Source organism: Hyaena hyaena, unplaced genomic scaffold, assembly GCF_003009895.1.
Source record: "Hyaena hyaena isolate Hyena2069 unplaced genomic scaffold, ASM300989v1 scaffold_1623, whole genome shotgun sequence".
NCBI classification, from domain to species: domain Eukaryota; kingdom Metazoa; phylum Chordata; class Mammalia; order Carnivora; family Hyaenidae; genus Hyaena; species Hyaena hyaena.
The window spans coordinates 175,174-202,811 of record NW_024082245.1 but is presented as its reverse complement, the minus strand read 5'-3'; the positions used below and the strand labels follow the sequence as shown (position 1 = coordinate 202,811).

The window sequence follows — 27,638 nt, the reverse complement described above, 5'->3', positions numbered from 1 at the left end:
GTCTGAAAGACTTTGCTATGCATACTCCTTTAGCATGTTGCTGGGAAAGTTGTTGAATAAGTTGATTGTGTTAGCAGCCCCATTCTTTCCTTGCTTCCAAATATCCACACTCTTATCCATGTCATTTGCAATTCTCCTCACTAAAAAGAAGCTGTCTGTCCACCTCCTGAATGAGGACCAACTTTGTGACTCACTTTGTCTGCCAGAATATGTGGAAGTGACAATGTGCCAGTCTCAAGCTTAGCTCCCAAGAGGCATTCTGTTTCCAGTCTCCTTTTGTGCTTCTGCCTTTGTTGTGAGAAAACTATGCCCAGATGAGTCCACTTGTCTTAGGTGGAGAATGCCCAAGTGGAGAAGTACAGAGGTGCCTACTCATCTCTGTAGATACCTACCACCCCCTAGGTCTGTGAGTGAGCTAGCCAGGATGAGTAGGATGCTCACTAATCACACAGACACACAAGCAACGAGCACTTGTTATTATCTGGCATTGAGACTTTCTAGCTGTTTGTTACACAGCAGCATTGTGTCAATAGATAAGAAATACAACAATCAACCCAGGTAACAACATACATAGAAAATAATAAATTCTCTTACAAAAAATGGAAATCACAACCTGATACTTCTCAAGAGTGAAATAAGATAGTGAGCCCTTAGTAGATAGCATTTTTCTAAAATAACATCATCTATCTCTATGTTTCAGCATAAATCCACTATCATTTAAAAAATATCAATCTTGGTGAAATGAGTAGTCATATTAGGCAAATGAGACAGGCCCTGATGTATCTCTTTCTGATTTTCAAATAATATGGTGATAAAGCAACACAAAGGCGAAAACTGGTAATAGTGCTGAATTGAAAAACCAAACCAACAGAAAAGTCTATGCCAGGTTCTCAACCATCTGCCAGGAACAGAACTGTCAAAGTGGATGAATGAGAAAGTTCTTGAGGAGAATATCACAGACTCAAACCTCTGAAAAGGAAGGGAGGAACCAATTTGAAGGAACCAGGAAGTACTCTCTATCTATCTGGATCTGATTATGTCACTTGGTGGAGCTTCATATCTAGAAGTATGCTGTCCAAAATGGTAGACACTAGCACATGTGACTATTTTACATTTAAATTTTATATTAGTTAAAATGAAATAGAAGTTGAAAATTCACTTCCTCTGATGCACTAGTCACATTTCAAGTGTTCAACAGTCACATATGGCTGGAGACTACTGTACCAGATAGTACAGGTTTTAGAACATCTTCATTACCACAGTGAGTTTCTCTGGAAAGGGCTAGAAGAACAGCCATGACTTCAAGACTTAATCAGTTAACCCAGTGGTCAGAAGGAAGGTCCTACTCTGTGTGAATGCAATTAGGCATAACAAATGGTGCCCATTAACCAATTTTTCAAATTTATACCCTAAGGGGCTAAAGCTTCCAAGGTGAGAATGAGGCCAAAGGACACCAGGGTCACCGTGTTTATAGTCTCACTAGAAAATCACTTTGTGTCTAGGATATATCCTACATAAGGATATGAATAAAACAAAGAGGTGTTATACAAAAAGTATGGAAGCATTGAAAATAAAACTTGAAGTATTTGGAAGATATATATCTGATAGTCAAAAGGCATGAATACATATGTGCTCTGTTTAGAACTAGAACAGGGAGACATAGGGAAAGAAGAGCCTGAGATAAAGACATGGGTAAGTGCTGTTAAAGCTAAGAAGAGAATGTTAGGATTTTCAGCCATAGGCACTGAATTGAAATTTGTACTGAAGACAGAAACAGTAGAATTGACACAGCTGAAAATAATTTAATGATGTAGAATGACTTCTAAAACTTTAATGGGCATACACATCACAGAGGGTTTTTGTTAAAATGCAGATTCTGAGCAAAAGGTCTAGGGTCTGCAGTTCTGAATTTCCCAAATGACAGTGCTGCTGGTGGTCTGGGGACAGGAAAGGAGAAGGCACACTTATAGAATCTTCCTAAGGGCAAAGGAAGAAGACAAAGTTTTGAAAACAGAAGATTATAGGTAAAGGACAGAAAATGGGTATGAAACAGCTTTATTAGACAAACAGAACAAAAACAAACAGCATACAAGTCAACAAATAGTAGAATTAAACATGAAACAATAACGAATTATTTTTTAAATATATGTAAAATTTACCATTTACACCATATTTAAGTGACAATTTAGTGGAAAGTACATTCATATTGTTGTGCAACAATTTCCACCATCCATCTACAGAAGCTTTTCATCATCTCAGACAGAAAACTCTGTAACTATCAAACACTAATTCCCATTCTCCCCTCTCCTTGGGACCTGGTAACCTCTATTCTACTTTCTAACCTAGGTATCTCTCATAGGTAGAATCATTTAATATTTGTCCTTTTGTGCCAGACTTAGTTCACTTACCATGTTTTCAAAGTTCATCCTTGTTGTTGCCTATATCAGCATTTCACATCTTTTTAAAGCTAAATAATATTCCATTGTATGTATATACTGCGTTTTGTTTATTCATGTGTTGATGCACATTTGGTTTATTTCAGACTTTTGGCTATTGTGAATGATGCTACTGGGAATGTTGGTGTACAGCTATCTGTTTGAGTCATTGTTTTTGTTTCTTTTGATATATACCTAGAATTGGAATTACTGGACTGTACAATAATTCTGTATTTGAAAAATAGTCATACTGCTTTCCATGGAGGCTGAACTGTTTTATATTCCACCAGCAATGCATAAGGATTCCAATTACTCTGTAAGTTTGCCAACACTAGTTTCTTTTTCTTTTTCTTTTTAAAATAATAGCCATCCTAGTGTGTGTGAAATGGTATCTCACTGTGGTTTTGATTTTCATTCCCTTAGTGAATAATAATGTTAAGTATCTTTTCATATGCTTATTGGCCATTTGTATATTTTCTTTGGAGAAATAGTTTGTTCAAGTCCTTTGACTATTTTTAAACTGCTTGATTTTGTTGTTGTTGTTGACTTTTAGGAGTTCTCTATATAATCTGGATATTAACTACCCTTATCAGATATATGGTTTGCAAATATTTTCTCCCATTCCACTGGTTGCATTCTCAGCCTGTTGACTGTGTCCTTTGATGCACAGAAGTCTCTGCTGTAGTCCAATTTATATTTTGTTGTTGTTCTGTTGCCTGTGCTTTAATGCCATATCCAAGAAATCATTGCCAAATCTATTGTCATGAAGCTGTTCCCATCTTTTCCTAAAAGTTTTATAGTTTTAGCTCTTACATTTATACCTTTGATGCATTTCGAGCTCATTTTTATATCTGGTATTAGCATGCAGCTTCATTCTTTTACATGTGGTTATTCAGTTTCTCAGCACTATTAAGTATCCTGTCCTTTATTCATTAAATTGATTTGCCACATCTGTCAAAATTCATTTGATTATATATATACTTATATACATAATCAAGTTATATATAATCACCTTATATATATAAACTTTTATATATATGTATAAACTTATATATATATAAATTTATTTTGGACTTTATTTATTTATATATATTTATATATAAACATATATAATGTTTATGCCTCCATCATTAAATTTATTCCTAAGTATTTCATTTTTTATGCTACTTTAAATGGAATTGTTTTCTTAATTTCCTTTTTTGAATTTTCATTTTTTAAAATATTTTTATTTATTTCTAGAAGAGAGAGAGACAGCGTGAGCAGGGGAGGGTCAGAGAGAGAGGGAGACACAGACTCCGAAATAGGCTCCAGGCTCTGAGCTGGCAGTCAGCACAGAGCCCGACGCGGGGCTCGAACCCACGAACCGTGAGATCATGACCTAAGCGAAAGTCGGACGCTCAACCAACTAAGCCTCCCAGGCGCCCCTTCATTTTTAATATATAGAAATGCAAGTGATTTTTATATGTTGATTTTGAAATCTGCAGTTTTGTTGAATTCATTTTTTATAGCTAACAGGTTAGGCAGAGGTGTTGCATGAAATCTCTAGATTTTCTACATAAAATCATATTTTCTGAACACAAATATACTCCTTTTCCAATTAAAACAGATATAACATAAACAGAAATCCTTGCTACTGATCTTTAGGGAAAAGATTTCAGCTTTTTATAAATGTATAGGACAATGTATTTCACAAATGTATTGGAAGCTTTTCATGTTTGGTCCTTATCATGTGAGGGAATTTCCATCAATTCCTACTTCTTTGCCCATTTTTATAATAAAGGGTGTTCAATTTTGTTAAATGTTTTTTATGTGCATCAATTGAGATAATGTGTTGGGTTTTATTCTTTGTTTTGTTAGTGTTATTTTCCTATGTTGAACCATACTTGAATTCCAGGAATAAGTACCACTTTATCATGGCATATGTTGCTGAATCCCACTTGATAGTAATTTGGGGGGTGGGTGTGGATTTCTGCATTAATACTCATAAGAGGTATTCATCCGTGGTTTTCTTCTAGTGTCCTTTTTCTGGCTTTGGTGTCGCTGGCTTCATAGAATGAGCAAGGAAGCATTTTTTTCCTCATCTTTTTTTGGTAAGAATTTGATTTTTTGTGGGTTAATTCTTTATATGTTTTCACTGGGGTAATTTTTCTTTGCATGTTTGGTAAACCACACCAATGAAGCCATTTGGTCCAGGGGTCGTTTTTTTGTTTTTTGTTTTGCTTTGTTTTTGTTTGTGAGAGGTTTTTTAGTTATTGATTCAATTGCTACACTAATTAGAAGTCTGTTCTGATTTTCTTTCTTTATAATTCAGTTTTGATAAACTGTATGTCTCTATAAATTTGTCCATTTCATCCAGGTTATCCCATTTGTTGGCATACAATTTTTCATAGTATTTGCTTGTAAATCTTTTTATTTTGTAAAATTGGTACTAATGTCTCCTTTTCATTCCTGATTTTTGTTATTTGAGTCTTCTCTATTTTTTCTTGGTCTAACTAAAGGTTTGTTCACTTAGTTGATCTTTTCAGAGGACCAAATTTTCATTTCATTGACTTGTCTTACATAGCTTTAGTACTCTCTATTTTATCTATCTCTACTTTTTATTAGTTTCTTCCTTATACTAGCTTTCATTTTAATTTACTTTTCTTTTTTTTAGTTCCCTAAGATATAAATTTGGATTCTTCTTTTCAATGTGTATGTCTACATGTATAAATTTCCCTCTTAGCATTGCTTCCTAGCATCTCAAAGTTTTGATATCATTGTAGAACTTTATAATTCTCATTTCAATTTTGCATATATTTGGGATTCTGATGTCTGGTGCATATATATTTATAACCATCAAATCTTGGACATTTGACTCTTATCATCAATATGTGATGTTCTTCTCTTCTTAGTATAGTCTTTAACCTAAAATCTATTTCATCTCATATTAGTATAGCGACCTCAGCTCCTTTTTGATTACTATATGTATGGAATATACATTTTTATATCCTTTCACTTTAAATTTATTATGTTTTTAGAACTAAAGTGAGTCTTTCATAAATAGCATATAGATGGATCCTGTTTTGTTTTTTATCCATTTTCCCAATCTTTAGCTCTTGTGTGAAGAGTATAATCTATTCATATTTTTTATCTATTTATCTATCTATCATCTATCTATCTATCATCTATCTATCTATCATCTATCTATTTATTTATTTTAGAGACAGTGAGTGATGGGGAGGGGGGCAGAAAGAGAGGGAGAGAGAGAAAAAGAGAGAGCAAGCCTTAAACAAGCTCCATATCCAGTGCAGAGCACAATGTGGGGCTTGATCTCATGAGCCTGGGATCATGACCTGAGCTGAAATCAAGAGTTGGATGCTTAACTAACTGAGCCATCCAGGTGCACCAAATCTATTTATATTTAATAGATTAAATTAAACTTTTCTTATTAGTTGCTAAGAAGGAAAGACTTCTTTCTTTGCTGTTTTCTGTATGTTTAATAGATTTTTGTTCCTTCATATTCTCTATCTTTTTCTTCTCTGATTAGTTAACTTTTGTGAGATATTTTGATTCTCTTCTCATTTTCTTTATGTATATTCTTTATATTTAAGTTTACTTATTTATTTTGAGAGAAAGAGCACCCATGAGCGGGTATGGGGGGAGAGAGAAGGTGAGAGAGAATCCCAAGCAGACTCCATGCTGTTAGTGCAGAGCCCAATGTGGGGCTTGATCTCATGAACTATGAGATCATGTCCTGAGCTGAAATCAAGAGTCAGATGCACTTAACTGACTGAGCCACACAGGTGCCCCTCTTTTACCTATATTCTACAGATATTTTCTTTTTGATTACCCTGGTGATTATATAGGACAGTCTAACATAATAATCTAATATTAATTAACATAAGCTTTACTTTAACCACATATAAAATCTTTACTCAATTTGCTTTGCACTACCCTATGTTACTGATATTACAAATTGCATCTTTATACATTATGTACCTAAAAACATAGCTTTATAATTATTTTTAAACTTGTGTCTTTTCAATAACAGAGAAAGTACAGTTATAAAAATAGTAATACTTATTTCATTTACTTTTATTGGATATCTTCTTATTTATCTTCATATACATTCAGTTACTGTCTACCATCCTTTCATTTCAAATTGAAGACACCCTTTAGCCTTTCTTGAGGGGCAGACCTAGTGGTAATAAAATCTTTCAGCTTTTTTTTACCTGGGTATTTATTAATTCCTCCTCCTGAAGGGCAGTTTTCTCAGATTTAGAATTTGCTCTTTATAGGTTTTATCTTTCAACAATTCAAATATTTAATCATTCCACTGCCTTCTAGGAAAAAAAATGGCCAATAATCTTTTTTTGGGTTCCCCTTTTTAGGGTGAGTCACTTCACTTTTGATGATTTAAAGATTATGTCTATGTGATGTTTCATGTTCGATTACATGTGTCTTTGTGTGGGTCTCTTTGTTTTTGTCCTACTTTGAGGTCGTTGAGCTTCTTGGATTTGTAGATTCATGTTTTTCATCAACTTCAGGGATTTTTTTAGCTAATATTTCTTCAAATTATTTTTTAACACCTTTCTTACTCTCAACTCTTGGTGCACCTGATGGTTTTGTTAATTTTTCTTTGGTCACTTTTGTTTCTCTTCTACTACATGATTTTAATTGTCCTGTCTTCAAATTTGCTTATTCTTTCTTCTGGCTGTTTAAATCTGGTGAAAATGCCTCTAGTGAATACTTCAATTACTCTGTTATACAGCTTCAGAAATTGTTTGGTTCCTTTGATAATTTCTATCTATTTATTACATTCTGTTCATTTTATTCATATATCATTTTCTCAATTCCCTTTGGTTTCTTTGTCCATGTTTTTCCTCAGCTCTTTCAGCATAGTTAAGAGAGACAATTTAGTCTTCATCTAGTAAGTCCTATGTTTTGGTATACTTAAAGATTGTTTTGTCAATTTATTATTTTTCCTTTGAATGAGTCATGTTTCATTTTTGCTTGTGATATTTTTTTCTTGAAAATTGGGCAGTTGACTATTACAATGTTACAACTCTGACAATGAAGTGTTTTTCTCTCTCTGTTGTTCATTTTTAGAAAGGCTTTAATAATTCATTTATTTTGAAGTATTTCCAATAATTTAAAGAAACTTTTCTTTGTCAGTATAATCAGCAAAGCCTTTGTTCTATTAGTTCGTGTTCAGCTAATGTTTCAACAGAAATGTCTTTGAATGATAAGAGCTAAAATAAACAAACAAAAACCCAAGCAAACAAATAAATAAAAAGAGAGAAGAGCCACCTCTTCCTATCTTTGTAGACTGGCTCCATCCTGGCACATTCTTTCACTACTTAGCTAGGATGGCTCTGAGTTTAGGGATCAGCCAAAGTAAAAACTTAAAGTCTTCTCAGGACTTTTCTGAGAATATGTTTTGCCAGAGTATATGCATAGTTTTCTTAATTCTGAATACCTAATTTTAAAAACTGTTTATTTTTGAGAGAGAGAGAGACATAGTGCAAGCAGGGGAGGCACAGAGAGAGAGGGAAACAAAGAATCTGAAGTAGGCTTCAGGCTCTGAGCTGTCACCACGGAACCCAATGCGGGGCTCAAATTCATGAACCATGAGATCATGACCTCATGATCAAAGTTGGATGCTTAACCAACTGAGCCACCAGGCATCCCTAACTGCTTCTGAATAACACAATTTCTCAGAATCTTACTTCAGCTTCTTCTTTCAGCCTTCCACAATCTATTTTATATTTCTACCCTGAGTCTCTTACCATAGACATCCATGGGCTTATAGACATGTTGTAGCCTTTATGACCAGAACATGACTTTTTTCCTGCCTGTATTTTGAGTTATGCAAAATAAAGATGAGCATCTTGTTTCAGTCCTTCAGGTATCTTCCAGACAGTTTAGAACATATGTACACAAAAATTTACAAACAAGGCCACATCTGTGCCCTCCAGTCCAAGGGAAGAAACTAGTAACTAGGCCCCTACCTCTCCCTGTACCAGGAAGGGAATGGGGGAAATGATAGGTAAAAATATCACAAAACTTTCCAACTCTTTTGAATATAGTTTTTTTATTTGGCATTTGGTTGGTTTCTGCAAACTTTAGAATATTTTTCAGAGCTCCTCTAAGTTGTTTCAGACAGCTTTTGCTTGTTTTTGACATTTCTGTAGAGAAACAAGAGCTGGAAATTTCTTAGTCTGCTATTTTGTTAATGTCACTCCCCAATAAAGAAATCTTTAAAGATAAGAGAAGAAGGGTGTTTATAAAGATAAAACAGACGTTAATAAACAAAATTTTGATATAAGATCAAAAGCTAGCTCCTTAAAATATAAAGAAAATAAATATTTCTTCATGATACTGAACAAAAAAAATAAAAAGGGGAATATAACAATGTGTTCTAGGGGGCAATGCATATGTACATGCTAATTAATTAGAAGGTCCAGATAAAAAAGAAAATTTTCCTGAAAAACATGAATTTTCATGATTGATGCAAGAAGAAAGCCTAGAGAGACCTATAAGTACAGCAGAAATTGAAGCCATGTGTGCCACGGTAGAAGATGACATTTAAGATCATACTGAAAGTACTACACAGTTATAGAAAGCTTTTCATATGACGTGTTTATTTATAAGTAATTTTTAAAAGTACTTACAGGATATACTAACCTTTTTCGGAATAGATATTTACTATGTAATATAATCTGTTACAGAACATACTAAAAGAGAGAAATCTTGTTTCATATTATGTCAAAACATACCTGAAATATAAAGACAGATATAATCTATTGATATATTTAACAGAATCTATATGGTATATATCACAAATGTGTGAGAAGTGCCCCAAATTACCACCTCACCATTGGACAATTTACTAAGGAATTTCAGTGAATTGGCTTATGGTTCTTAGAAGCTTCAGTTAAGTCATTGATCTTAATAAGAGTCGGAGTAATGAGAGAGGAGGAATTAATCTGGGAATAGATTTCCTGGGACAGCTTCCAGCCATCTTTCTGGGAGATTAACTCCTTCAGTTGGGACTCCAGGAGGAATAGTGCCTGTTTCACACTTGGGACAAATAGAATAGTTTTGAGGTAGCAGAATAGAGGAAACTGAATAAGAAATCGATTGTCACACTAGGAATGCAGGCATATTTTCTTAGGATCACACATGAGCTATTTGGAAAAATAGGAAGAGCCAACCATCTTGGATCCTCTACAACAGGCCTGCTCAGATGGCAGAGAGATAGAAGCTGACCATGAAAGATAGATTCCTAGAGCTGAGAAAAGAGTTCCAAGGGACTCCATGGAATAGAAACATACCCTACCTTTCTACTCCCTAAAACTTCAGTGCTGGCCAAGAGACCAGCTGGAGAAAGATGCCTCATGGTGGGAAGCTCTGAGAAGTGTTAATTTTCAGTATCTTCTAAGTCCCTAGAGTATGAAGCCACAAGAAAATGGTGTTAGTTCAAGTAAAATTTTTCTTACTTATTTTCTCTCTAACCCCTGAATCCTCACACTGGGAGGAGTCATATATGTATTGTCAACCTGGGTGGTGGGGTGAGGGTGGGGTATAGAAAAGTAAAATCAGAGAAGCTGAAAAGTCAACTATTCTTCCTTTGCCATTACAGGCTTCTAGTCTAAAATAGGCCTAGGTTGTGAAAAGGGAAAATAATAATGCTAAATATGAATTAGTATTAAACACTGACTTAGAATTGTTGTGTAACATAAAGATAGAAAAGAACTATTACTAAACCATTGGCAGAAAACCATAATATCTGCCCAAATTTTTACCCAAGGTGAAGAAGTTTCATACCTCAGTGAACAATGTATAAGGGGATAGTGGGTGACAAACAAAACTGCATTATGACTAGATCACAAGTTATGCTTAAAGCCAGTAAACTGTTTGTCTAAGGAATTCTAAAAAAATTATAGCAATATATTTACCGATATCTCTCTTCATGTGAGGGAAAGAAAAGCAAAAATAAACTATTGGGACTACACCAAAATATAAAGCTTTTGCACAGCAAAGGAAACCATCAACAAGACACAAAGGCAACCTAGTGACTTAAAGAGGACATTTGCAAACAATATATCTGATAAGGGATTAATATTGAAGCTGTATATAAAGAACACAACTCAACATCAAAATATCAGTCTGATTAAAACATTTGGAGAGAACCTGAATAGACATTTCTCTAAACACATACAGATAGCTAATAGAAATACAAAAAAAATCACTAATTATCAAGAAAAACATCAATCTATCATCCATCAATCATCAAAACCACAATGAGCTATCACCTCACACTAGGCAATGGCAAATATTAAAAAGATAAGAAAAACAGCTGTTGGCAAGGAGGTGGAGAAAAGGGACACCCCCAAGCAGTATTGGTAGGAATGTAAATTGGTGCAACCACTGTGGAAAACAGTATGGAGGTTCCTCAAAAAAATTAAAAATAGAAATCCTATATGGTTCAATAATTACACTATGAACACTTATTTGCCACCCCCCCATGAAAACTCTTATTCAGAAAGATAGATGCACTCCCATGTCTATAACAGAATTATTTACAACACTGAAGATATGGAAGCAACCTGTATTCATTGACAGTTGACTAGATAAAGAAAATGTGATACATAAACACACACAACAGAATATTACTCAGCCATAAAAAGAAATGAAATCTTGCCATTTGCAACAACATGGATGAAATTACAAGGTATTTTGCTAAGTGAAGTCAGACAGAAAAAGAAAAATACTGTAAGCTTTCACTTCTATGTATAATATAACCAAACAAGCAAGCAAACAATAAATAAACAGATTCATAAATACGGCGAACAAACTGGTGGTTGCCAGAAGGGAGAGGGTGGGGGGATGGGTGAAATACATAAAGAGAATCAAGAGGTACAAACTTCTAGTAATAAAATAAGTCACAGAGTGAAAGCACAGGGAGTATAGTCAAACATATTATGATATTGCATAGTGACAGATGATAACTACACATATCATGGTAAGCTTGAGTAATGTATAGAATGGTTGAATTAACATGTTGCATAGCTGAAACTAGGAAAACATTCTATGTCAATTATATTTCAATCAAAAAATTGTAGGGGCACCTGGGTGGCTAGGTCGGTTAAACATCCGACTTCGGCTCAGATCATGATCTCATGGTTGGTGGGTTGGAGCCCCGTGACGGGTTCTGTGCTAACAGCCAGCTCAGAGCCTGGAGACTGTTTCATATTCTGTGTCTCCCTCTCTCTCTGACCCTCCCCTGCTCACGCTGTCTATCTCTCTCTGTTTTTCTCTCAGAAAAAAAAAAAAACAAACATTAAAAAAATTGTAAATTAGCCATGGACAAAACAAATGTAATGATTTTTAAGGAGTATTGCCCACCATGAGTAAAAAGGATTTATATGAGGAATTCAAGGATGAATCAAGGTAGGTAATTTATTACATCTCAATTACAGTTTAAGTTAGAAAAATGAGGGGCGCCGGAGTGGCTTAGTCGGTTAAGCGTCTGACTTTCGCTTAGGTCATGATCTCGCGGTTTGTGGGTTCCAGCCCCACGTCGGGCTCTGTGCTGACTGCCAGCTCAGAGCCTGGAGCCTGTTTCAGAGTCTGTGTCTCCCTCTCTCTCTGACCCTCCCCTGCTCACGCTGTCTCTCTCTCTCCTAGAAATAAATAAAAAAAATATATAAAAAAAATTAAAAAAAATAAATTAGAAAAATGAGCAAATAGAGAGTGAATTAATAAATCTATTTTTACTTGTGATATGTAAAGAAAAAGTAATCTAGGGTCAGAGGGTAGTTATCTGATTCATAATTAGTTGTTGAATATAAATTCCATAATTTGTGATATCTGTGTTATTCAACTCATGGCATAGTTCCCAGAAATTAACTGATAGTATACATATATGTGTGTGTGCATATGTATATTTGAGAGAGAGAAACAGAGCTCTCATCGGGGAGGAGCAAAGAGAGACAGAGGCACACAATCTGAAGTAGGCTTCAGGCTCTGAGCTGTCAGCACAGAACCTGACGCGGGGCTTGAACTCATGACCTGATAGATCATGAGCTGAAGTTGGTTGCCCAACCAACTAAGCTACCCAGATGCTCCAATAAATATATTTTTAATGGAAGTAAAAGAATGAGTTATAACTACCTTAAACTGAAAACGCAAATCATCTTTCATAGTGGGATCAAGAAGCAGTCTTCTTATAACAAAAGATTAGGAAATCTTGTACACTATTATCCCTACTGTGTTTCATTTTCTGAAAATTGAAATCAATGCAATAAAATAGGAAATAGAAATAAAAGTAAAACTAATGAAAATGAACATAAAAAATCATCATTATAAGCATTATGATTGTGAGACTAAAAATCTCAAATTATTAACTAAACTGATAGCCTGGATGGATATGATACTGGATAAATGCCTAAACAAAGAGAACTATAAACAAATAGAATATAGCTTTCCCACATATCAGTAAAATTCAGTTGAAAAAATAACATTCCTAACAGTATCACACATAAAAAATAGGAATAACCTTACCAATATATGAGTGGGCATTCTGCAGAAAATGACAAAACTCTGCTACAAGCCATGAATGAAGACATGAATGAATGCAGAAAACTCAGTTATGTAGGAAAGATTGAATACAGTATAGCACTTGTTTAAAGTAATATTTCATGAGCATAATTCCAACCAACAATTTCACACTGTATTTTTTAGAATTTGCTAAAATAAATGATTGTTGACATGGAAGAATAAACTGGTAAGTATCAAAACAAATAGTTGACCATTTGAGAAGAAAAAATTGTAAAGCTGCCTCACACCATATACCAAGATAAATTCTGATGGATTAAAAATCTATATGGAAAATATAAAAAGTACTACAGAAAGAAGAATTAGAATTTAAATTTAATTCTCATACAAATCTCATACAATTCTCATACAATATTTTTTTCCACTCAGGGTTATAGTAGGTTTGGAGGATGGAACAATAAGTAAGACAGAAACCGTTCTTTTTCAGAGAATTTATATTCTCATAGGTGGTTTCCCCACCATCATGGATAATTACAAAAAGTCAATAAATAAGAGAAGCAATAAAACAACAAGATGATGTTAGATCTGAATAAGTGCTATATACAAATAAAACAAAGGAATAGACAATCAAAGCAGGATTCTCCTTGTAGAGGTGACAGTTGACGTGTCTTAACTAAACTGCTAGCCTGGATGTATATGATTAATTATATAATGATATAATTACTCTATGATGCTAAAACATGAATATCTACAAGTGAGGTATTACATCCAGCAAAGAGAATGTGTAAAGGCCTTAAGACAGGAACATCTTCATCCTTGAGATTTCTGAAGAGTAGAAGGAAGATCTGCATACTGGAGGCATGATAAAGAGTGAGTAGAAGAGTCAAAGAGTGAGTAACATCCATGTCAGAAGTTCTCTTCGCAAATTAGAAGATGAGGAGGTTTCTATGGTTTTTGCTTGCTTGCTTTTTTATTTTATTTAATGTTTATTTTTGAGGTGCTTGGGGGAAAGAAGGAGGGACAGAGAGACAGGGAGACAGTGGATCAGTTGGGCTCTGCACTTACAGCAGACAGCCCGATGTGGAGCTCAAACTTATGAACCATGAGATCATGACCTGAGCTGAAGTCGGACGCTTAACTGACTGAGCCACTCAGGCACCCTGAGGTTTCTGTGTTGTTAATTAAAGTATGAGGTGATGTCATTAAATGAGAATGGTGGGGATGACTGAAGTGAAGATGTGAAAGGATCCTTAAAACAGGGGAAGAATAGATGGAGCATTAGAAGGATATACAATTTTATGAGTTTGAATTGAAAATGAAACAAGTGATTTTCTACTGGTTTGAGGGATGAAGTAAATAGGTTATTTACAGTAGCCAAATAATGATAAAGTCTGAAGCAGGTGTCACAACCCTAAATATGTAATTTATTGCTGATATGAGTAAAAATTGCCATAGTCCCTTTTTTGGAAGCAATTCATCAATACATTATTTACTTACATAAAAGTAATTGGGAAACAGTGACAAAACATGAGTTTGGGAATTAAGTACACCTACACTCAAATCACGTAAGCTGTATTAGTTCTGTGAGCTTAGGTCTTTTCTGGCAGAAAAAGATGTCTGATCAGAACCACTATAGAAAATACAGTTTTGGAAAAAGATGGCAGCCAAACCAATTAGATGACTTAATTTTAATCTTGTGAAATAAGTTGTAGCTTCATCTTAACATTGCATTCAACCTCTTAATTATAAAAATGGCAACTTTAACAATTTTAAGCATTTTTAATAACAAGTGGAAATGTTACAGTGTATTTTCCAACACATTTTGCAATAAGTTTTTCGGGTAGAATATTTCTATACTGTTTTGATGAAGATGACCCAACCTTAGATTCTCAGGTGCTTTTTGAAGCAAATCAAATACTATTTTGTGAACCCATTACCAATTCCTAGAAGGAGAAAAAAAGGTCCAAAGACAAAATGCATGGCCTGAAGAAAATATCATGTACAAAATGTACTCTCTGGTGCAGGGTGAGATATTTAATGACATAGGATGATAAGTTGAATGGAAAAGAAACATGGGAAGACCAGAGAGGGATAACGACTCTGCCTTCTCACAGGCAGCAAAAAACTTGAGCCCAGCACCAAAGAAAACAGAAAAACTGTGACAGGAACAGGACCAAGATCTACAACTATCTTAGCCAAGATCTTCCTAGTTTCTGAAAAGGTTTGGCCATGCAAAGGGAATTTCAAAGAGCCCCAGTTTCATTTTAGGATGGTATATATCCTCTGTCTAGAGCATTCTGTCACATCACATGGTGACTTAGACATGTTCACAAAGCTCAGTTCATCGTTTTATTCAGGTGAACTCAAGCCAATAAACTCAAGCTAGTGTTAGCCCATGTTTCAAATTCAAGGGGCTGTAAGAGTCATTGAAAAAATAGTTCACGATTTATAGTGACATCTTATCATTACAAGAACATGATTACTCTCAAGTATCTGTGCGAGCAGTCAATGACCACTTTTGCAGAGTCATCAGAGTTATGGATTAATTATTTCCCAGAATAAGACTGAGATGACGTAAACCCATGTCATAGACAGCTCATCCACAGCCAGAGATCTTCATCTATGCTTGATAAAGCAAAAGCTCTTATTGATCCTGAACTTCAGTGGCTAGATATGAACAGCAATAGGAGCCTAGAGGAGTTAAATGGTGATTGACCTACCAGCGTATGCTACTGTGGTATAGCTGGGTATAGACCAATCCCCATCTCCAGTGGGGAGATAAATTCAGCCTTAATGTCTCAGGGATAGAGCCAGGACAACTAGTATCTTAGGCATATAGCCAGTAAGAATGAAATCCTTATTGGGATGGACCTTCAACAGCAGCACCTTTAAAGCAGGAGATAAATAATAATCCTAGCACTCCATGAACCTTCAGGGGAGTTCAATTCACTAAAGTCCTCAGCTGCACCAGACCTCATTCAGGCTCATATCATGGTACTTAGTACCAAAAAGATATAATGTGTCATTGGGGTTTTATACACTGGCCCATCCTTGGTTTGCCATGTCACCAACATGATTCAGTGAGCACATCAGTAGAAAGAGAGCAAAGGGAAGGTAGGGTTTAGGGCCAAAAGGAAGATAAAGGTTTTCCTTCCAATGTAAGCACTCCCAGTGTTTTTAACCCAAAACACAATACTGATACTGTGTGTGTGTGTGTGTGTGTGTGTGAAATAGAATATATATAAATGGTACTTCACTTTGCAGGGAATAAGTGCATAGAATATGTATAGAATACATACATAGAATACATACATAGAATATGTATATACATAGACTATGTATATACATACATAGAATATGTATATACATGAATTCAATAACATTATTTTGAAATACTAACATGTGCTTTCTGTCCAAAAATTCAAGTTAAACTTCAAATTCAAATTAATTTCTATAGCTATGTGTGATTTTTAAATCTAAAGGCAGAAATTTCAGGATTAGCCAATTTCAAAAGGAATCAGATGGCACAGTATAGCTGTTAAGCATATGAAGAATGTGGCAGTCTGTTGTTTAGAGATTTTCTTTCTGACAGCTTGTCCAGGTTCATAAAGATCTGAAGAATTGTTTCAAAAATATGAGGTTCTAAATAAAGATCTAAGGAGTATATTGAGACTAATTTGAATAAAAACAACTATTTATTTAGAAATCCATTTACTGATTTAAGAGGTTGGTTGAGATTTATAATGGATGTAAATATGACTAGAGAATTTTTAAAGTTATTGTACCAAGTTTATTATTAAAAGCTTTCCATGGGCTTATTATATAATTACTTAACTTTTATACCTAAATTTACAGACAGAGTATTAGCTAAAGTTACAGTTTTATTCTCTTGGCTTTTCTTATTCTTGCATGTTTTGGGATGTTAAATCCAACACTTTCAAATGGAGCCTGGAAATTTATTACAGTTATTTCATTCATGTCATATCATTCTGTCTGCTGTGGTCTGAATGCTTAAGTTCCCACAAAACACATATGTTGAAATCCTATCCCCAAAGGTGGTGGTATTAGGAAGTGGGGGCTTAAGTCATGAGGGTGGACCCTTCATGAATGGGATTAGTGTTCTTATAAAAGAGATCCCACAGAGCTCCTTTCCCCCTTTCACCAGGTGAGGACATTACTATCAACAGGAAGTGGGCCTTCCCCATACACCGGCACCTTCTTCCTGGATCTAGTCTCCAGAAATGTGAGAAATAAATGTCTGTTGTTTGTAAGCCATCCAGTTTATGGCATTTTGTTAGAGCAGCCAGATAGGCACCCTCCTAACAGTTACAGATTCGAAGGAGGCATACTAAGTTTTCTACCTCTGGTAAGAAAATAAAGAACACAAAAATAAAAATGGAGAGAACCCAAATAACAAGTTTTGTTTAAAAAGCCAAGCCAAGGCTTAATTTTTATTGCTATTTGCTTCTTTTTGCTCTTCCTCCTACCAAACACACGTACACTTGTTCTGTTCGTTTTGGCAGGAGGTAGGGCAGGCAAATGAGGGACGTGACTCTTCATTTTATGTTCACATGGTTTCTGGGTAATCTTTCATACAACTGATGTATTTCTCAGAACCTCCAGAGTTTTATATCAATTTTTTTTTCATTTCCAGGCAAAAGTACACAAGGCTTAAAATGTCCCAGAGAAATATCAACCTGAAACATCAATTATTATAGTAATACCCTAGCTTGGTTGACATACACCATTTTTTTCTCCTTAGAGTAAAAAAAAAGTCTGACTTTTGCTAAAATTCTGACTCCTATTCCATGTATTGTCGTTTTGAAAAAGTCACTCAACATTTTCTACTTAAGGCAATGTTAAATAATGCTTTCCCTCATTTGAAGCATGGAAAGTCAGTGGTGTAGTCAGTGGTGTAGACATAAATGTACATTGTTATGATTTCACTTAGATCTGTTGGAGTCTTAGTAAAAGGCCTATAGTCTCACAATATTTTATGATAACTATGTTGTTCAAGATATCCACCCCCACCCTACTCAAAACTGTGGTCACTCCTAGAATATCTCAAAGGCACTTCAAGGCCAGGAGATAAAGAAAGACACAGGTGCAAGCACCCACACCCACACACACAATTACTCTAAAACAAAACAAAATAAATATCATTGAAAAATCAGCACAAGAGACAAAAGATTTTTAAGGTAACCATTTAGCAAGGGTTATAGTCACAATAATTAGCCACCAACAGTGGTGGAGCATCATGGGAAGGTCTGGTGGTTTCCAGGGCAACCAGGGAAGCCCAGAGCCTCCTCAGGGTTCCAGGCAGCAGTCTGGTTTCCTGATTCAAGTGATTTCATTATGAGACCTGGTGAGATGATTCTCATCAGGGAGCCTCTCATTTAGTCATTCCCATAAATATCGGTGACACTACCTCATAAAGCTCTGAGGAGACTATACCATATAACAGCAAAACTAGACAGTTTTTTTCACCTCGGCAAACAGCTTTGGGACAACTTTATTGAAAGTCTCTGCAGTGTCAGAGCAATATTCATTACAGACCTTTGTGGCTATGATATGGGAAATCCGTCCTCAGGGAATCTGTGTTCTCAGATACAGCAACGCGATTGTTTAAAATCAATCCAAGGAGATGGTTTTTCCCTTGCGTGATGACTATTTATAGTAACAGTAATGCCCCAAATCTTATATTTGTAAGGTTTGTGTATGTGTGCAAATCTCAGTGTTCTGTGGATGTCTCCTAATTAATCTGAGGACATGGCCTCACTGCTTATAATCATCTCAAGTGAGAAATTCAATGCCAATGCACCATGCAACTGTGAAATTGGCCCTGAAAAGGCAGACAGACCTGAGCCCGTACAGCACCGTCCCATCAGGGTGAAGGCGGATCATGCGGTTTTTCACTGTCACTCCATGCACAAATGACTTTTTGTCATTTAAGAAATATGTGTCAGGCACCCATAGCTGGTCAGCCACTCGATTGTCAAGCGTGAGGTTGAGAGGGATCCCAGAATAAGCAAGCCTTTTATCTCTCCAATATTGTTGAAAATACATGGTTAAGGTGTAATCCTGGGGGGAAAAAAGAAAAGAAAAAAAATTAGTTTGTTCTCAGCCACAGGCATATTTCCTCCATGACTGGTCAAATTCAGATTGGAATCCAGGAGAAATGGGTATTATTTTCAGGCAGGATTGGAAGCAGTGGTTGCTTTCTTGTAAATGCAAATATTAGGTTTAATAGGTATAAATCATGCTAATAAATCCTCTGTTTTAGAAAAAAATCTGTTTTATTTCGGCAAGAACCAGACTAGACAAATTGGCATTTAAACAATAAGCCACATAGACATAAAGGGCCAAAAATAATTTTTAAAAAATTATCATAAAATCAGGTTGCTGGCAGAACCCTGGGCCCTCTCCTATGTCCTCCATCTCCCACCAGGCATACGTGTGTCTTTCCCACCTATGGCAGAGGAGCTCTGTCCACAAATTCTCTCTGCAACACTTTCCTCGCTTGCCCTTCGGAAAAGCTGTAAATACAAACCCTCTGTAAACATACCTTGGAGACCCAATGACCAATGGGAGGTCTTTATGCCTTATTCTCTTTTCCTTCCAGAACACCATTTCTATACTAACTAAGCCATATCATCACCTTGAGATGCTGATATACTCGTCTAGGGAAAACGGGAGCCTGTAGCTAAAGCTGGATGTGGGAGAAGGCAAGTGGACCATGGTGTAACCCTCACAGGCTTGCCAACAAAATAAGCATATATCTAGACAGAGGATCTTATTTTTTGGTTTATTTGTTTGTTTTGGGATTTCTTCTACAAAGTAGTTAATGCAGTAAGAAAGAAAGAAATCAGGCTAAGCATGAAAATTCTATTTTTAAACTTCTATTCTTTTTGGCAATCATTATTCAAGTCTACAATGATCAAGTCTGAACATTTGGTAATATTCATGGGACATCCTGAACTACACTATATAAGAACCCAAGCTGAAAACCCCTCTACATAAGTATCAAAACTCTCTAACCAGGGAAGGAAAAAACACTGTTACATACAGGATTTTCTGAATCCACATACTTACAGATAGCTGCAAACATCCTGACTTAGTGGGCAGTGAGAGGCAGGATTGCAAATCAATTGAAGAATCTATCTAGACACAGGTCTTATGACATCCTATGCAATACTCATTTTACTGACTCACTGGACAGTTCTCAGTGCTTGCTAATCTAACAATGCCTACTTGTCACTGATCTCAAGAGTGTTAGAACATAGAAGCCTCTGAAATGTCGAACACATCTGGATGTTCTTCTCCAGGTGCTCAAAGGCAAGGAGGTAACAAAATCAATACATGCTAAATAAGTATAAACAGAATAAGTTTTAAGCTATAAGGGCCATAAAAAATCAGACGAGGGTGGAAACAAGAAAATTCAAATGGACTGAGGAGTCTTCATAGAGGTTTCATCTACAAGTTGAAGGAGAGATACTATTTCAGTAGATGAGAAGACACACAGAGGGATTTTTTCCCAGGCACTTATACAGGCAGAGCTCTGTCCCTGTCATTACCTGTGTGAACTGTTCCCCACCCCATGACCCATCCTCACAGAGCAGGTAGCATTAAATAAAGGTCTTGGTTAGCCAGATATTGGATAGAGGACATGAAAAAATCATATGAGGTTGTTGCTTTTATTGCATTGATGAGATGCAATGAATAAGTATCCTTGAGGAGCAGTTTTGCTGGAACTTAGGGTTCAAGAGGGGAAAAGGACAGAGTGGTGGGCAAGGCAGGATTCTGTGGCAGTGACCAGAGATGGAAAAACTTAAGTGCCAGCTCCATAGCCAATGAAAGACATTGAAGGCTTCAAGTAGCAAGTGACACAACCAAGTGTATTTATCATGTCTTTTATTTTCTGTTTTCTCATGCTTTAACATCTGGACCTGGCTGGCTTTGGAGGGACTGCTCTCCCTCCTCCCAGGGCTAACCAATTCTTAGACATAGCAAACAACTCTATTAAGCTCTAAACTCCAAATACAAATCAACCAATCCAGAAATCACACTCCAAGTGCCAGAGCTCACACCCCAAGTGCCTTCTCTATAGGGCTTTCTCTATGTCCAAGTATCAGGAAACTATGGACAGTTTAGACCTCAGGGCCCACTGTAATTATTGAAACTAGCCAATCCTAAACCTGCTTATCCAGCCTCCCCCATGCCCATTCCTTCCCATGGAAACCACCATAAAGGGTCTTGTTCATGGATTCATTTCTTCCCTGTGACAGACCCTGGTGCTTTCCTGTGTTCCTCACATTCTCTGCCAATGGATGGTGTGCTCCCTTCTCTTGGGGTCTCTGAATAACAAACTATCTTTTCAAAGGCAGCTCTCTCCCGATGTGTTGTGCCTGCCATACCTAAATAATAATACAACTCATTTTAAACACAAAATCATGGATCAGGAAGATCAGTTGTGACTAAATGGGTAGTAGAAGGTGGTTGGTGGTGGGTGATAATAAGGGAGAACAGGTGGAAAAGGGGTACAGGTTAGGGAAATCCTAAAAGATCACATATAATAGGCTTGATGTAAATGGACCCACAAAAAGTGCAATCACATACCCTGCATTATCAGAAATTATGGTTAATGTAGGTTATACATTTTTAACTGAAACATGCTAAGTTTTGGTGGCATGATAAGATGGAAATAAATCAGCAGTTGCAACTAAAGGATTTTCAATTTGAATATAATGCTCCAAATTACATTCTTATTGAAATAGAAGTGTTTCACTTGCTTCTCTCTTTGGTTTCTAAGCCCACATCCTACGCCTGAGTCATGAAGTCTAGCACTTCTCTGAGTTTCCTTCCAACTGGCATTCACATGGGTTGCCATGAGGATGGAGGAAATGTGTCAGTTTGCCCTGCGAACTCAGTTGTCATTCAGAGTCATCAAACTTGGGCTCTGAGTCTTGTGCTGTTCTCCACACCACCAGCAACACCTCTCAATTTTGGTCTTGGGTGTTTGCTGAGGTCAGTTGAGTGGATTAGGGTTGGGGAGAGCTTAGGTCATAGAGGAGAAAACTAGTATTTAAATTCAAACCTGCTGCATCAGCTGTGCTTTCTAAAGCAATGACATCATTACATCAGTGGGGACACTAGTCAGTATCCCACTTCTTTCTCCTGTACAGACTGGCAAAGGAAATGTGACAGCAAGTCCAAGCCTTCTTTTGCTCTCTTATGCAGTTGGGGGCAGCTAATAGAAGATTTTAGTGTTCAGTGGGCCATGGTACTGACTCCTGTGCCATGCAGTGGTGAACACCATGCACAATAATGTCAGCAGTAGTTAATATGCTCTGATCCCTTGGTATGTGCTAGGCCTTATGCTAGCATCATCTCATTTAAACACAAAGCAGGGATTATCAGTATTCTTATTATCATCCCCCATCAGTGAAAAAAATGTTTTAGTGAGCTCAAGTAATTTGCTTCCTTTCCCCCATGCCCCAATAAACAGGCATAACTGGGGGAAATTGGATTTGAATTTGAGGCTACCTTCCTCCAGGGTGTGACTGTCAACCTCAAAACAAAGCTCTAAGGGACAGGAGCTAAATAGTTCTGCATAATACACTGAAATGAGCTTGGTGGGAGGATAGTCAGCAAAGATACCTTGGTGAATGGAGAATCAAGTCATGTAAGATAATGTAGCTTTTGAGGGGAATAAGAACTGTGGCACCACTAAAGCCCCCCATCCTTGCAAATATTTAGCACAGCTGCTATGTAGACAAATGCTTTGTGGAACTTTCTTGTCTTCAGAGAATCCCAGGCAAGTTGATATTTTCCACATTCAGAGGTCCCCAGGGTCTTCATGAGCTCTCCTTGCCTTCTTCCTGGAGCGGTCACCTCTAAACGTGGTGCAGCTGAGACGGGGTGCCTCAAGGGAGATGAAAGGGGACAGAGCAGAGGCCTTGATGCAGGGCTTTTGGGGGCCCCAAGAATATTGGAAGTAGAACCAGGCAGTATTGATGAGTCTGATACTGGTGGTGGATGTCAGCCTCCTGGGCCTCTGCAGAGTTCACTGTGTCCCTGACTTTCATCTTTCCTGCTCTGGCCATGTGATCCACCTGAGCACAGGGAGGAGTCTTCACTCACACTGAGAAGAAATCTCAGACACCAAAAGTTTCTGCTAGGGTAAGAGGAAATTGTGATGGTCTCTTCCTTTCCCACCTCTGCCCTTTGCAGTGGAAACTAAATCTACAGAGAGACATTAGGAAGGAGTGGGTGTGAAGAGGGGATTAAGGAGGAGTGGAATGTGGGGAGAAGCTGACATTAGAAGGTATGGGGGTCAGAGATCAGAGTGAGAGCCACACCCAGGGTGAGGGAAATCAAGAGTCTGGAGGAGAAAGGCTCATTAGAGTGGTGGGCTTCTGGGTAGAGAGGGGCAGCAGGGAGCAGCCAGGCTCAGCGAAGAATACAGAGGAATGAGATGAAAGAAGGAGTGGGGCATGGGGAGAAGAGGAGTCTAGGAGGAGCAGGCTCATGAAAGTAGTGGGTATCCAGGAAAGGTGGGACACAGGGGACCATCAAGCAAGGCTTTTCACCATACAGTGTGATGGGCACAGGCTCCAGAAACCTCACCTTGGGAGGATGGGCTTAAATAGATTAGCACACAGTAGGAAGAGACAGTCTGTGTCCTGGAACTGATCGTTGGCGGAGGCACAGCCAGCCATATCAGCACATCTGGACAGCACATTCTGGCAGAAGGAGGAGGGGGTAATGTCCAAGAGGCATCAAGACTTACAGAAATAGCTGCCAATGGAGTGAGCCGCATGACAGGGCCCTGTGTCCAGGAGACACAGAATCTCCTTAGCTGTGAGGTCTTCATGGATTGAGAGGAATAGTCTTCACTCCTAGCCCTGCTCAAAATTCTTCAGAACTAGGCTCACAAAGTTCCTTCTGGATATAATTTGGTATCACCTGATTTTAGAAGACTGTGCTTTGGGTGGTGGCTAAGATCTGCAGTACTTTGAACATTTATAAAACATTCCTCCTATAAATTAATTAATGGACATATTAGGTGTGTGTACATGGATAGTGACACCATCCTTTGTTAAGAGACCTTTCAACAGTCCTAAGTACCCTGAGAACATTGGGTTTCTGGTTTAGGTGCAGATCCTGGAATGAGGCTGGCACCAGATAATTGGGAGGCTATAAAGAAAGGCACTGATTTCCTGGCATTCAGATCCCTTAGCTGCCAGCACCTCCTACCACCTCTGCTTCTCCATTTGCTCAGTAGTCCAGCCCCAAATCCTTACCAGAGAGGCAGCTGGAAACCCTTGTAGAGCAGCAATCCTTGACCTCCTAGGTTAGCTTAGCCACTTCTCCACTAGTGGAGACTCAGTGCTGTTCTATATCTAGTCACAAATGGCCTGAAGAATGTGTGTGTGTGTGTGTGTGTGTGTGTGTGTGTGTGTGTGTGTGTACCTGGGCCCAGGACCCCTTCTGAGACCTTCTGGGCCTCTGCCCTACCAGGTTCATCTATATCTTAGATGTTGTCCATACAAGGAAAACCTCCTGCTCTCTGATTTACATTGTGACAGATTCCAGTGGACACTGCAGCCATAGGATACGGGATTCAGTGGAGAGAGACCAGGCAGTGATGGGGAAAACCGAAGTGTTTCCTCATCCAGAATTCTTTTTTTTTTTTTTTTTTTATGTTTTATTTATTTCTAGGAGAGAGAGAGACAGCGTGAGCAGGCGAGGGTCAGAGAGAGAGGGAGTCACAGTCTCAAAGAGGCTCCAGGCTCTGAGCTGGCAGTCAGCACAGAGCCCGACGCGGGGCTCGAACCCACGAACCGCGAGATCGTGACCTAAGCGAAAGTCGGACGCTTAACCGACTAAGCCACCCAGGCGCCCCTCTCATCCAGAATTCTTTAGTCCACTAGGACCTGGAGTTTTCTGGGATATAATGTATACATGTAAATTATTTAATTATAGTTGGTTTGAACTATGACAACTCATAAAAATCATTAGATAAGATTTAATGTCTTAAATTTTCCTGTGTCTTATAAAAGGCTATGATAAATTTTAGACTAGCATGAAGAAATATTGAAGAATTATATTCAAAACAGTCTTTCTTTAAAAGAATCTTACAAACAAAATCATTCAATTAAGAGTTTGCTTATTCCTCGAGTCTTTTTGAGGGGAATCATAAAGCCCTCTGATAATCTAATGAAGTCATGGTCCCTCTCCTCTGTGCGTTTGTGTGTACATATCTGCATCTGTTTGTGTATCAATTCCATCAGCATACTAAAGTCCACTGAGATGCATTCCTATTTGCTTCATACTGCCTCACAAAGTGAGAACAAATACTAGTGAGTGGAATTCTTCAATTTTTTTATTAATTTCTTTTGAATTTGTATAATTTCTGTCCTTGAAATATGACACAGTTGTCATGTTTTACCCCAGGTTACAAAAATCCATTCCATGCAAAGGTGAGAAGCCAGAGTTCCTGAGTAAGACACCAGCCCAGCCCAGGGCCCCACAGTTTGGAGCCAGTGGGCTGAGATAGCAGTAGGTGGACAGGAGGAGGCAGGAAGTCTAGGGATGCTAGGAAATGATTGCTGGTACTCATAGCTTCAGAAGCCCCAGTGGCTGGGGGCAAGGAATAGGCATTCTTGAGTATGAGCTATTCACCTGCCAAGCATTTACACATAGGTGACAATCCTTTCAAAATCTCCTGAGAAAATACAAACAGCAGCAGCAACAACAAAAATAACAAAATAAAACCTCAGCCTATCTTTTGGGCACTCAGGCAGCTCAAATACATTGCAGTAAGAGATAAACAACAAAGTTTCTTTCTGCTTGTGGAAATCTCTCCACATTTATCACATTAAAGTAACAAGAATACATATTTGAAAGTAGAAATACTGCTCATTATTCTGCAATTAAGAAATTGACAAGATTTCTTCAGCATAGGAAATGAAGACAAAATTTACTAATCCTGATAAAGAAATGCAATCTCTAAACTACATTTAAATATCTAGCTGCAGCTGTGAAAGCCAGAGGACACCTGCATTTGCATCTGGTTCAGCAAGTTTATGATACAAAACCTTATAGGTAAGTTGTCCTCAGGTTAGGGAAAATTGTTCTGAAAACTTTACATAAGACCTAGGTGGTGCCAACTTCCTTTTTAGGCATTTCTGCAACTGAGATCAGGCTGGGAGAATCTTGGCACTTCTATTAACAAATTATATTTAGAAAATCCTAATCCATTTTTTAATGACCTAAAAATGAGTATCCAATATTACATCCCTATCTCCTCCTACAACAGACTTCAATAGTACTTAGGTTCCAATTTGTTGAATCCATATGGTGATCTTTCCTAAGAAAGCATGACCTTCATCTCTCTGGTATCTTCTCTTCCTCCCTGATCCCCTTCAAGCATTCACTGAGGATTGCTGTAAGCCAGTGACCATGCAGGGTATTAGGAACCCAGAGATAAGAAAGACATAATTAGTAACCGTAAGTAGCTCATAATCCAGGAGGTAAACATAAAATTGAACCAAAGAAAATGGAAGTGATTAAGAGAAGGAGTTTTGGAATCAAACATGCCCAAGTCTCAAGTCAGCTTCCTGTTGGCTGTGCAAATATAGATGAACCATTTCACTTAAGCCCACTTACCCTGTCTGGGAAGACTGCCTGCCACACACTTTTTTTTTTTTTTTTACATTTATTTATTATTGAGAAACAGAGAAAGACAGAGCATGAGCAGGGGAGAGGCAGAGAGAAGGAGAGACACAGAATCCGAAGCAGGCTCCAGGCTCTGAGCTTTCAGCACAGAGCCTGATGGGGGGCTCGAACCCATAAACTGTGAGATCATCACCTGAGCTGAAGTCAGACGCTTAACCAACTGAGCCACCCATGTGCCCCTGCCTGCTACACACTCTTAGTGACTTAGCATGATGGAGAGCACCCATGAAGAGTCAAGCAATATACAATGATGCCAATGAAGTGTATGTTTAAGGAATATCTACAACGTCTGGGGTTGGAATGGAAGGAAGCTGGTGTGCATATGAGAAGGAAGGTCACTAAAATGTTCTGGTCTTCTTATAATTGTTATATCTGCCCAAAGGTTTATAGTTCGTATTTTTTATTCATGAATGCTAAATGTATTTAAAAAATGAACTACTCATCTCTGTATGAAATGTAAAAGGGCTGATAAATATAGATACAAGTTCCCCAGCCTTCTATAGCCATCTGAAAAACTTGTATAGGATATAAATTACTTTGTATGTTTTTCTTTTCATATATGAATAGATGCCATTGATATTTTTTCGAGTCCATTAAGTTTGAAAAGCAAAATGATTATAATGACGTACATTCAAAAGAAAAAAAAAAGGTAGTATTAGAAGAAACCAAGAATTCAACATAAGCCAATGAGACCAGGAAGATGTAAAAGAGATGCCCATGGCTAAATGGAACTCTGGTAGGGTGATTTGCAGGAGGTGGTGGAGCAGGATGCCTCTGACACACTGGATCAGCTTCCTTGCCTGGTACCTTACTGGGGAAAGTTACCTAATCACTCTGAGTCTCAGAAATCTCTTGTGAAAAAAAGAAACTAAAAATGGTCATTTTACAAAAGTGCTCTAGCAATTAATTAAGCTAACAATG

General features: G+C 37.4%; 1 protein-coding gene across 1 annotated transcript in view; it reads right to left on the bottom strand.

Annotated features, from left to right (window-relative positions):
- The window catches only part of GABRB3 (gamma-aminobutyric acid type A receptor subunit beta3), a 73,004-nt gene extending 53,946 nt beyond the window's left edge, over positions 1 to 19,058 (bottom strand). The window contains exon 1 of the mRNA XM_039224345.1: positions 18,838 to 19,058. Coding sequence (XP_039080276.1) covers positions 18,838 to 19,043 — 206 coding nt within the window. The 5' untranslated portion in view covers positions 19,044 to 19,058. The remainder of the gene's footprint in view (positions 1 to 18,837) is intronic.
- Positions 19,059 to 27,638: the final 8,580 nt, after the last annotated feature.